Consider the following 12766-nt stretch of genomic DNA (forward strand, 5'->3'; position numbering starts at 1 on the left):
TGATGCTGCTTGGAGCGCATTACCATATTCTCCGCCTTGAGCATGGACATCCGCTTCACAGTCGAGGAGCATCTGCACCACCTTCTCGTGACCACCTGCTGATGCTGCTTGGAGCGCATTGCTATATTGTCCTCCTTGAGCGTTGACATCCGCTCCACGCTCGAGGAGCATCTGCACCACCTTCTCGTGACCACCCTCTGATGCTGCTTGGAGCGCATTGCCGTGTTCTCCTCCTTGAGCGTTGACATCCGCTCCACGCTCGAGGAGTGTCTGCACCACCTTCGCGTGACCATACTCACTTGCCCAAATTAACGCTGTCTGGCCCTTCCTGTCCGATTCGTCGATATCGTAATCTTCGTTCCGCTGTAACGTCAATTCCAGTATATTTTCATGGCCCAGCAGTCCCCCAAGTCGTATTGGACTCATCTTCGGAAGGAAGTCATATGGACTTATTGCCTGCCAAAATATTGGGAACCAGATATTGTACAACCTGCTGTTGACCTGATAAAACTCAAGAATCCGAAATCCTGCCAAATCATCGTGAGGTAAGTATGCTTCACGTAGATGAGACGGCCAGTGTTCTGCTGAATAGGCCAAAAAACTTTCAATAGGATTGCCGGTGCTTAGGACATCGTTGAGTACCACCCAGGGTCGTAATTTCTGAGTCAAGGAATCTGCTGTTGCTTCAATGTCGTTAAAGGACAGAAATTTCACGCATATGTGAGCCATCTCTCTCTCAATTCCACGCGGATCCAGGCAACTCTTCCACCCAGATAGGAAGGTAGTGCAGCCGCTCTCACTGACCAAAAACTCCTTAGCCGTCTGGTGGATTAGGTATATTCTCGCGTGGTTAATGAAGACGAAGAGACCACACCAGTCACAAATATTATTCTCCAGCCTGCTAGGGTCGAGTTTGGCCTGGTGTAGGGACTTAGGGTGTGCTGACGTGGCTATTCCGAGAGCGATGGCTATCTCTTCGACATGGAGTGGCCGCCGCGCCCCAACCACAATCTGAAGGATCTTTTTCACATTGCCTCTCTGCTCCTGATCGACCCGACTCAAAATTTTCTCGTATGCGTCTTCCACACTGGACGGTAGTGACTTGATCGATACTTCCTCGGGTCGCAAACTGTTGCGGTAAGTCCGATGTATACTCTCAATCGCGAGATAAAGCCATAAGTACGTGCGATGCTCCATCTCCAGGAGTCGAGTCTCCAGTCGGTCCTTTATGTCGTCATCCAATTTTAAGTCGGTCGCGAGTTTTCCCACTCGCATTCGGATGACCAAGTCAATTTCTTGGCGGATATAGTCGTTCTCCTCTTCACCCCGTAGTCGGATGGTAGGGAGATCGTGCAGCGTCTTCTGGAACTCCGCCTGGATGTCATCATAGGGCCGACTAGTCACGAGAAATTTCAGTCGGCCTCGCCGTGTCGTAGACGAAGAGGCCGATGTCTGGGTGTGAAACCGGGATAGCATCTCAATCAACCACCGTCGGTCCGAGAGTCGACATTCGTCCAGTGCATCTAGAACGCACGTCACATCCAGAGCCTGGTCATCCCTCGCTACTGCGAGCAACAAGCGCCAAAGCTCCGCCAGCTCCCTCACCAATTTATCGCCAATCTTCTCCCATACCGGGATCGCATGTTGAATAAGCTCAGGGTGGCGCGTGAACAGTTGATGGAGGAGGGCGCAAAGAGCAGTGGCCACGTTATCCTGCTCTTCGTTGTCCTTGAAAAAGAAGTAGCACACAGTATGCTGATCAGTATGTCGAAGTTCATTGTCGATGATCGATCTGGCGAGGACCGACTTGCCGCAGCCCGGATCCGCCGAGATCCAGAGGAGGTCATCATGAGCCTTTCTGAGCCATTGAAGATACTGAGAGTGAGACAGCACCCACTGACAAGTGCCAGCTACTCGCTCAGGGTTAAGATCCTTCTGTGCCTCATACGGACCGATTTTGAATGTCTGGTGGCATTGATGGTGTTTCTCGCTCTCATATTGGGTTTGATTCTGCTGGGTCTGTGCTTTGGTGGCCTCCAGCTGCGCGTTCGAGGTATGGCGGATTTCATCAAGCAAACCTTGATGTAACGTGGTCAGAATCTCTTCGGCTCAGCGGCAGAACGCAAATAAGACAGAACAGCTGGTGTTAAAGGCCTCAGACAGAGTCATCGCTCTAAAACCATAAATTTGGAGCAGGGATTGGAACTTTATCATTCTGCGACAGGCTTCCTCCCACCTGGACACCTTCACTGCCAGAAACGTTGCTGCGGCCCTCACTCACCTAATACGTCTTTGATAGGCTGTTCTTGGCTAGCCTGCGCTGGAGATATATATTGAAGAAATTCTTTGGCGTATGCCGCAGCAGTGATCGCAGCATATGGGTGCCACGCATCGTTCTTGTGTAAATCGGCGTAATCGCAAATGCCGCGGATCACCAGACAGGGAAACGCGTTCATCAGTCCTGCCGCCTCCATTTCCACACAGAAGGCATTAAATTCATCCCGCAGTCGATCGCGCACTGCTGCATCCTTCACCACCTGGTTTCCTGACGCAATGATTCCATAATGAACCACCGGCTTGTTATTTTTCCGTCGCTTTCGCTTGGCGTGGAGTCCTTCGCAGTCGCCTGCCGGACTTTCAATATCCCTATGACAGACACCGCAGTAGAAGCAATCGGACTCGCTCGGAAGAGTGAAGCCCGTCTCTTCCATCATGGGGTTTCGTTCGATCGCTTCGGTGATATAATCCGACACCTTGCTGGGGCGCATGCCATGTCGTGCCCGGAGTTGAGCAAGGGTTTGCAATAGGAGAGGAGGCGGCTGATTGAGTAGGCCTTTGACCACAAATTTCCCGCTGTCCTCAGCTTTGCCCTTGTCATATTGCACCACCCCTCCCCAAGTTTTCTCTGGTTTGCTCACCACAATGTCCCCTAAGCGAATATCGATTCCATTGGAGAGGTCGGGGATGCCACCGCCAATGCCCACCATCAGTCCGACTCGGAGCGCAGGGAACGTCCTCGCCATGTCCTTGGCCACATTGGCCGCAGGCACTAGTCCATCCACCCCCTCTGGCATACAAGCAATCACCACATTGTGCTGGTGGATGCGGCCCAACACATAACTGTTGTGGTCTTGTGGATCTTGTCCTGCTATCATCTCATGTTCTTCATCCAGCATGGCCATGGCGGCGGTCAATTCTATGTTCAGCGCGCATATCCAGCCAACGTGGTAGTCTTGAACGGTGCTGCTGGGCATCATGAGGGGAGTCGTAAGGCGCAGGTGCGGCGGCCACAGGTAGAATCGGGCTGGGATTTCGTTGGACAGTTAATTTCCGAGCATTAAGAGGCCGATGCGGCAGTGCTGCAGGACGATACTGAGCAAGCGTGCGAAGGTCTGTCCAAGATCAGAGAGAGACTTTGCGAGGACAGAGAGAGGGAGGAGAAGCGGCTGAGGATAGATACCGAGCCTCAACAAGCGATAATCAGGCAGGGGATGGTCCAGCACGAGACATCGGCATGGCTGTATCAGTACATCGACCAACTGAGAAACAAGTGGACGTCGGGCTGAGACTGCATTAGACGAGGGAGATTGTCGAGAGAGTACGAGGGACAATGAAGAATGCTGGGCGGCGGCAACATGTTTTTCAGGTCGGGAATGTAGACCACGCTCCAGACTGCAGCGTACAGTGCGAGTGTTGAAGCGACAGCGACATCTGGTGCGCTTTGCCAGTGGCCGAGCTGAATGGCCGCACGGCGCTTGAAGTTGAGGGGTTGCGAAGTCACAGGTAGGACAGTCAATCAGAGGGCAGCGCGGGAACCCCCTCGTCTTTAAAGGCGGCAGGAGGGGAATTGCACGTGGTTGTGGCTGGTGAGGAGTTTGTGGCGTTTTGTGCGTATTTGTGGCTGCCGTGTTACTGCAGCTTTACGCACGGCCGTACTCGGGTCGGTCCTCGGCTGTTTGTCGGTATGGGTGGAAGTACCAGACAAGGCGCTTGGCCACAGAAAACATCAACACCGATCGTGGATAGCATCAGCTGCGAGTGAGATAATTCTTGGGAAGGTATACATGGCCGATTACAATATCTGTACTATCTCGAAATCGTGCAAGGGCTGGTGTTGACGTCTACAAGGCACTGAATCTGTTTTGGCTCGTACTTGGAAGGCTATGGAAACCTGGGGTTGAAAATCCCAAATCCTGGTATTTATGAATGAGACTGGTCATAACTGTAGGATGATGGCTACCAAATAAGGAAGTTCTCATAGATAGTCGATCAAATCGATGCCTGGAGTGTAGTGCGTGTTGGTAATCAAAGTACCTGGCTTTTATTCCACCACGCAGGGCGTTTCACTGCGCCGGGATGTCGATTACTAATCACACTTAGACGCTTCGTAACCGAGCGGGAATAGACAAGCCTCGACGTCGATATGATCCATGGATTGGATCCGATGACGGCGGCCTTTCATCGGATTCGATCTATGAACCACTTAAACAGACCACTACTCGCGCTCGGGATATATCGTAACCGAGCGTGAACGACAAGCCTCGATGTCGAGATGATCCATAGATTGGATCCGATGGGTCGTAGTATTTCATCGGATCCAGTCTATGAACCACCGAGACAGGCTCTACTAATCGCACTCGAGACGCTTCGTAACCGAGAGTGAACGACAAGCTATTGGACGACAAGAGGTCTTCATGGGCGACGACGTTATAGATGGTTGCTCTGTGCAACAGTGTAGCATTCGTGTGTCTATAAAAGGAGCCTCAACACCTCGATAGGTAGATAGAGAACAGAGCGCTCCTTCATTTCAAGTTGCACGAGAAGTTTGACAGTCGCTCATTATCCTTAGATAGTCAGATAGACAAGTCTCCATAGCCCAATGTGCATGCACTCCTGTATTCATTCTCTCAACATCTACTTATCGAGGTGTTAAGGCTCCTTTTATAGACACACGAATACTACATCGTTGCACAGAGCAACCATCTGTAACGTCGTCGCCTATAGAGACCTCTCGTCTCTATCCAACAATGTGCCTCCCCGAGGGCTCCCACTCGTGGTTCATAAATTGGATCCGATGAAGTCTCCCCGTTGCCCATCGGATCCAGTCTATAGACCACCCAGAGAAGCTCTACTAATTACACTCGAGATGTCTCGTAACCGAGCGGAACAGACAAGCCTCGACGTCGAGATGATTCATGGATTGGATCCGATAAGTCGTGGTATTTCATCGGATCCAATCTGTGAACCACTCAGAGAAGCTGTACTAATCACACTTAAACGCTTCGTAACCGAGCGGGAATAGACAAGCCTCGACGTCGATATGATCCATGGATTGGATCCGATGACGGCGGCCTTTCATCGAATCCGATCTGTGAACTACTTAGACAGACCACTACTCGCGCTCGAGATGTATCGTAACCGAGCGTGAACGACAAGCCTCGATGTCGAGATGATCCATAGATTGGATCCGATGGGTCGTAGTATTTCATCGGATCCAGTCTGTGAACCACCCAGACAGGCTCTACTAATCGCACTCGAGACGCTTCGTAACCGAGAGTAAACGATAAGCCTGGACGCCGAGATGATCCATAGATTGGATCCGATGGTTCGTGGTATTTCATCGGTTCCAATCTATGAACCACCCAGAGAAGCTCTATGTCATGACACAACCTGGAATCCCCTCGAACGGTCTTGGCAGGCCCACTGTAGCTGTCGAATAGCCTCGTGTGCCTGCTCATAGCCTCGTGCGCCTGCGTGGTAGCCTTGTAGCATGACTGTATCGCTAGCTATAAGTATCTAGGATGGGTTTGCATTGCTTTCACGCTCTTTGTCTCTCGTCTTGTACTTTATAGTACATTGAATAATAATATGTCGAACTTCGTGGATTGGAAGAGTGCTCTGTTTTTTATCAAGTTAAGGTCCTGCCTCGCATGTTTATATAGACAAAGATTGTCGCCATCTTTCGGTGTCTTCGTGTTCAGCTCGTAGACGAAACCCTTGTCTAGCTGAACATTCATTGCCACGCTGAAATCGTTGTCATATATTGTCTCACAGTTCAATAGAATTGCTTATAGTATGCATATAGTTCGGAATGATAACTCGACTACCACACAAAGTCTTTAGTATCCTTATCTTTCCCCCCGGTATTTTAAGGATATGGAATTATCCAGTGATTTCGAATGAATAACTTTTTGAGCTCTTATCGCTATATTCGAGCACGAACTTTACCTCGAGCCGCCGTAACGATATTCGATATAGCTTGTCATCTTGTTCTTCTACTCTCACAACCATAAAAAGAAAACATCAATGCTCTTTTCCGCAAGTCGATGGCTATACACGAGCTGAGGCGGCTGAAAGTTCTTCAAGGAATGACGACATTAACCACGAGAGCGAAATCAGTGACCTTCCGATTATTCTAGGCCTGTATCCTTCACTTCTCCTATCTGTTGAGATAAACTTGTCCAGTATCCGCTAGTACGCTCTAGATCGTCTTACCCGAGATCTCTTTGCTTTAGACCGTGTTATGCGTCCACTTCTTTGGCCTTCTTCGACTTCTTCGACTTTCTCCTCTCCCTCGTTATCGTCTTTCCTTTTATTATCTCCTTCCCTTTCACCGCCCCCTTTCTCTTCTTCGGCTCTCTCTGCTCTTTCGTACCTAATCCAGATATCTGTGCTAACCTCCGAGAAAGGAATATAACGCTCTTGGTGTCTAGGCCACGGTGAATTAGGTGGGTGTTGTATGACGCCGCGCTTATTTGGGGTGATCCAGAGGAATTCTAATTTAATATTAAACGTCAATAGTTGTTGCTCGGCCCACTGGCGGTATTCATGCAAGAATCCTAGGTAAGAATTCGAGTGATTTTTGGCCGCTGTGATCTGGAGGGGGAAGAGGAGTAATGTTGGCTTTTCCCCTTTTGCGGTTCTTTTAAAGTTCTTGATGAAGACAATCATTCCATCTATCGTCTTGTAATTGGTCTGTCGAGGTCGATAAAGTACGCGTTCATCTTGGATGTCGAACTGAATATCCTTTTGTTGCGTGAAGAATCTTAACTTCATCGGTTTGTCCCAGCCTTTGCAAATCCTTAAGCCTGTTGACCGGATGGATGTGAGGATGGCGTATTCCATCATATATCCGACGACACATCGATTGTGGACGAAGTCACTCAATGAAGCCAGAAACCCGGTGTCGATGAAAGTAGTATCCAACTCGAAAAGCTGATTTGTGACAGCGTCACGAACTAAACCGCAGGTATATCTTCCAATCTTGTCGTTGCGCTGATAAAAGTACCGATGGTCGATCAGTTCGACGTGTGCCCCCCATCCAGGTGGTACACGCTCGTTACAAATGCAAGCCCTCACGAAGGCGCAATACCTGAAAAGTCAGAAATGTCCTGGGCAATCGAATCAGTCGAACATACCCCTTCCAATCAAAATTCCCAACAGTAGACCTGATTCGCTGCACAAAATGCACAGAATCATCATAGATTTGGTTAAATTTGGGGGCTGTCAAATCGACCTCCCCATTCTTTACGAATTGCTTCAGGAGTAATGGGATGCAGCCCGTAAAGTCTTCAACCTTGTCCCGGGTATACCCTCTCAACTTAATACCTTTATGCTGCCTCCACCACTGCTTCATTTCCGTCTAAGCGAGTTAGGAACCTCGTTGTGACACGAATTTGACACCACTTACCTTAGTGAAACCACCATAGACGCGTACCACCCAGTTATAGGTCTGATGTTTAAACTCTTCAAGGTCGTCCGTAGAATTTGCAGAGGAACTGAGGATTGTTTTATGCGAAGAGGTGAATCTGATAACCCATCGACGCAGCTGTCGAGCCACCTCCCTGTCTCCAAAGCCATCGCTCTTGAAAGCATTCATCTGATCAACGACAAATATGACGTTTTCTTGATACTCGAAGAATTTCTCGATCTGGTCCTGAGTGCGTAGGGCCATAATCTTCTTCTGGGTGGTGAAATCGTCGGCCCAAGCGAACAGCATTGCCTTTTTGACGTAGGAAACAGGGTCATCGAGCAGGCATCGGCAATCCGGTAGATAGACGACTCGCTCATCTTGAGCAGCAAAGTAGCAGACAAGGGCGGCTAGAAGGTGAGACTTCCCAAAGCCCTGGGTTCCATAGAGCCAACATCTTCGGTAAACCTGACTCTTTCGCACTTCCTTTACCTCGTCGAGGAAGTCTTTGAACATCGTTCTCCCCATATATAGCCACTTTCCTTTAGCTATATTGCGCTCATTAAATCGTTCTGGCATACTATCGATAAATGGGAAGTCGAGCGTGTGATTTAATGTGGGGTCGGAAAGTTTATCGATAGCTCCAGGAAGAGGATCGATAGAATCGGAGTGCTGGTCAGGAGAGTCGTTCATCTGAGTAATTATATCCTTAACGGCCTTTCTTCGCTTATTGGCTTCAGTGGCTAATTGTATGACTTCCTCTTCATCTTTATATTTTTGACGTGTTTTGGACGAAGTGGGCGACTCGTCAGATAAATCTATTTCATCCCCTGTAACGACATTAGCTAACGATCATAAAGTACATTAAAGGCGTAATTACCTTTCCTCTTTTGGCCGGCTGCTTGGTTCGGTTGATCGCCTTGACACTGTTAGTTTATGTTTGAGTTATATCCATAGTTTAATCTTACTCTGTTTGCTGACTTTTCTTGCAAGAGAAGCGAGAGCCCTATAGACTCCAAAGGGTAGACCAATTTCTCTAAAGAAGTCTAGATCCTCGGCATAATCCAAGAAGGTAGAGCCATCGATTTCTGCCGCTTCGAATGTCGAAACGTTCTTGTCATTGGCGAAAATGTTCGGTTTTCTATTCTTGATCCATTCGAGCAATTGCTTATGGTTCCAACTTTCCATCTCTTGGATTGGAGGGAATCCCTTCGAGCCTTGCCCAGCTTCCTGACTAGAAGCGTTCATTATGATCGACGTGAAGGAGGGTTAAACGAGGGAGAGGTGTGATGTGACGACTCGCAGGTAGGTTGTGGAGAGTTCAAACTCGCCCAAGATAAGCGCACACGAACTGCCGTGGGATAGAGGGTCGCGAAGTTGGAGGTAGGGTCTTCGATCTGGTTATGAGGGTAGAGAGAGCAACAGTGTAGTATACACGGTAGAGAACTTGTCGGTGGCAACGGGGATGATGGATTGATTGATGGGGAGAAGATGGAGGGATTGTTTAAGTAGAAAGGTTGAGAGTGCAAGCTGCCCTAGGTGTCACTGCTTGCGGCGACACGCCAAGCCAGCGTTGCCTATTCTGGCTAATAACGGCTACTCAGGGAATACATCGGGAGAGTGATAAACCATAACGACTCGCGTATCACAGCGATATTGCTAAACGCTATAATAAACTGTAGAGTCTAGAGAAGAGATATGTTGTTATTCTATCTAAACAAGAGAGCAAGACTGAATAAGTAGAAAAGGTGCAAGTTGCGATATTGTTAAACCAAATTCCTCACGTGGCAATACTAAGCCACATATCACGTGATTGAAAACAAACACCACTAACTCCGGTCCCACCCGGTCGTATACGATACTAGGGGTCGCGGACAGGATATTCCGCGGGGGGTGAAAAGCGTAGCTTTGTCTTTTGGGGGCAAGCCCCTAAACCCCCAGGCTCGCTGCGCTCGAGAGATCACGTGATCGAGCCGGCCACATTGGGCTTGGCAACTCTTGGCGGCGCACACATGCGGCCGTACCGTGATTGCGACCCCTCGGGATCCGGAAAATCTATAATCCGACGACTCTGGCGCCATCGGATCGCCCTCGTGTCACGTGATTAGCCAAGCCTATGGAAAATCTATAATCCGAGGATTACGTAATCCTGTGGTTGACCTCATCGGATCCAATCCACGGCCCACCCAGGAATGGGTAGAGCGCGGCCGTCGCCCGGAAAATCTATAATCCAACACCCAGTCACGTGCTCTAATTAGCCAACTCCATCGGATCCAGTCCACGGCCCATCCAGGAGGGGTGGAATGCCGCCGTAGCCCGGAAAATCTATAATCCGACACCCAATCACGTGCTCTAGTTGGCTGACCCCATCGGATCCAATCCACGGCCCACCCAGGAATGGGTAGAATGCCGCCTTTGCCTGCCAGACCTCCCTGATCGGATGTGATTTTACGGAGGACTTGTTCTATTTCGAAGGGGTCCAAGGGACCGTCAGACTATATACTTTCGAAGCGTGTACGAAGCGTACAACACTTCCGAAGGTCTTTACAAGCCTTGGCGTCGCCACATATCACACGGATCCAGTCTATGGATCACGTGTGGACGATGTTGATCACGGTGCCCTATGCCGTACGATATCCTCCATCGGATCCAGTCTATGGACCGTGTGTAGACGATGTTGATCACGGTGTCCTGTGCCGTACGATTCATGGCCCATGAAGTAGACGACGGTATACCCAATTAGGAAAGCCGACAACGATATCCGCGATATATCTAGCAAATATCGATACATGGGGCTTAGATATCGACGATGAGATCGGCATCTGCTATAACAACTGATTCGTTCTCCATATGTGGTCTAAGTTCCGGTCTTGGGACGTGGCAGTATTTGCCCTTTTGAAGTGATCCAAGTCAAAAGGCCCCTCAAACAACAACCCGTCTAACAGTGCTGCACACTCGCGAGTGGCGACCCCTAGTACTCGTACTCGCGAGTGGTCACTCGCAATATCTACTCGCGTCGCATACACCTTCCAGATTGAGTAAATTGTTAGCATCGTTCTCGTCATCGTCCTCGTCTTCATACTCCATGGTGTTAGACAACGACGCAGCATCGACTACGAGAGCTGCAACAGCGTCGCAGCTCTCAGCTTAAGCTCGAGGCCAGAGCTCCGCAACCCCCTCACCGCGAAACCGACGCTCCATAAACCCTTCGAACCAAACCCGCCTTCTAACCACGCCCGTATTCGCCCGCTTAGGTGCGAGTGCCCCTCCCCAGAAACCACAAGAACGATGGCGACCGTGGCAACGCGAGCTCCAGTAACACCGACAAGAGAGAACGAAGACACCGTCGAGGTGCCGCCCGCCCCGATGACACGTCTAGGCGTACCACGAGCGAATGACGGTAGAATAGCACGGTCAATGGTAGAAAGCAGAAGAGCCCGAATCGAAGAACAGCCCGTCGATAAAGAGAAGAAGAGCAAGATCAGCGAACAATTGAGCCTAATCCTCCAGATCGTGCGAGACCTGGCGGAACAACAAAATATAGTGGCCGGTCGCCTAGAAGCTCTAGAACGACGACAGAATACGGCAGACACAAAATTCGAAGCCCTCGCTCGCGCCTCGGACACAAGGCTCGAGGCCTCCGCCCGCATTACAAACGAACGTCTAGAGGCGCTATCTAAGTCCCTCGGTCAAATCACCGCGAACGTCGCCACCGTAGCTAGCTATGCCGACGCCGTGAAGTCTGGACTGCCAGCCCCGGCTACGGAAACGACAAGCAAAGGCACACCGATCACCCAGATTTGCTCCATTAACCCGTCTAGCTCGGCATCACGACAAGGCACGACCTCCAGTCCGCACGTGGTTATCGACTTCTCGACGGCAGGGGATAGCAGCATTACCAACGAGAAACCAGGCACGGTCCGAAAGCGAATCGACGACGCGCTGCAAAGTCAAGAGGCAACCAAGGAAATTCGATGCTGGGGCATTAGTCGCAACCCTCGAGACAGCCACAAATTCAAAGTGTTCCTTAAAGACGAGACGGCAGTGCAGACTATACGCCGCAACGATAGCTGGTTAACTAATAATCTTCGAGGAGCGCGTCTACAAGCCGAGCAATGGTATCCCATACGAGTGGACAGCGTGTACAAGGGGGCCATCCTCAAGGACAGTCAATCGAACGAAGTAAAAGAAGAGGCAGCATATATGGTTGGCGAAGAGAACGGAGTACGAGTGCATAAGATCCAATGGCTTAGTAGACCGAACGCAGACAAAATCCACGGATCGATGGTGCTATATCTAGCACGTCGAGAGGATGCCGAGAAGCTTCTGCGGGAAGTGCGAGTCGATATCGACGGCGAGACAGCTTTTGCGAGACCCTACGAACGACGAATAGGCCCAACCCGATGCTTCAAATGCCACCAATTCAATCACGTAGTGGCCAATTGCCCGTCCCCACAACCGATATGCAGCCGCTGCGCCGAGATAGGCCACACAAACCGCAAGTGTACCAATAACCGAGTTAAGTGTGCGTCGTGTGGCGGACCACATTCGACGTTCGATCGAGGCTGCCGGGCGTATAAGCTGGAGTGCGAGAAGGTCGCATCCCTTCGAACATGAGGAAACACCTTCGAATCCTACAGGCGAACCTAAGGAAAATGCCCCAGGCACAGCAGAGCCTACTCAACGACGAAGAATTGAGCGACTTCGGACTACTTATGATCCAAGAACCCCACTGCTTTCGAATTAACCATCGAGACCCAGTCAGCCCGATATACCACCCGTACTGGACAGCGTATACGCCCACAACCCACGACGAAGAGAGCCAATGGCCATTTCGCAGTATGATTTGGGCACATCGAAACCTAGCCGTTAAGCCCATCCCCATCTCGTCATCCGACATTACCGCGGTGGTAGCAGAACTAGAAAGCCGTCGTATTGTAGTCATCTCGATCTACGTACCAAAGAGAAACGACCGCGACGACGACGATCTGATGAGCCGCCTAGATCTGGTCAGACAGGCCATCCACCAAGCAAGACAACAATACAGTCCACAACCGGTCGAGGTGATAATAGGGG

At 50.2% G+C, this 12766-nt stretch overlaps 3 protein-coding genes across 3 annotated transcripts in view; 1 reads left to right on the forward strand and 2 right to left on the reverse strand.

Moving 5' to 3' along the window:
• Positions 1–3257, reverse strand: part of Z518_08874 (uncharacterized protein) — a gene marked incomplete at both ends in the record, with an annotated part of 4793 nt that extends 1536 nt beyond the window's left edge. The window contains 2 exons of the mRNA XM_013412831.1: positions 24–2078; positions 2282–3257. Coding sequence (XP_013268285.1) covers positions 24–2078; positions 2282–3257 — 3031 coding nt within the window. The remainder of the gene's footprint in view (positions 1–23; positions 2079–2281) is intronic.
• Positions 3258–6471: 3214 nt separating this feature from the next.
• Z518_08875 (uncharacterized protein) lies at positions 6472–8938 on the reverse strand (the record flags this gene model as incomplete). Its single annotated transcript, XM_013412832.1, has 5 exons — positions 6472–7372; positions 7419–7642; positions 7691–8520; positions 8571–8609; positions 8659–8938. 5 exons carry the CDS (start codon positions 8936–8938, stop codon positions 6472–6474), a joined length of 2274 nt encoding a protein of 757 aa, XP_013268286.1.
• Positions 8939–10978: 2040 nt separating this feature from the next.
• Positions 10979–12307, forward strand: Z518_08876 (uncharacterized protein; the record flags this gene model as incomplete). The annotated part of the gene is made up of 1 exon (XM_013412833.1): positions 10979–12307. The coding sequence occupies one exon, from the start codon at positions 10979–10981 to the stop codon at positions 12305–12307; it is 1329 nt and encodes a 442-aa protein (XP_013268287.1).
• Between the last annotated feature and the right edge of the window lie 459 nt (positions 12308–12766).

Source organism: Rhinocladiella mackenziei (genome assembly GCF_000835555.1).
Source record: "Rhinocladiella mackenziei CBS 650.93 unplaced genomic scaffold supercont1.7, whole genome shotgun sequence".
NCBI lineage: Eukaryota > Fungi > Ascomycota > Eurotiomycetes > Chaetothyriales > Herpotrichiellaceae > Rhinocladiella > Rhinocladiella mackenziei.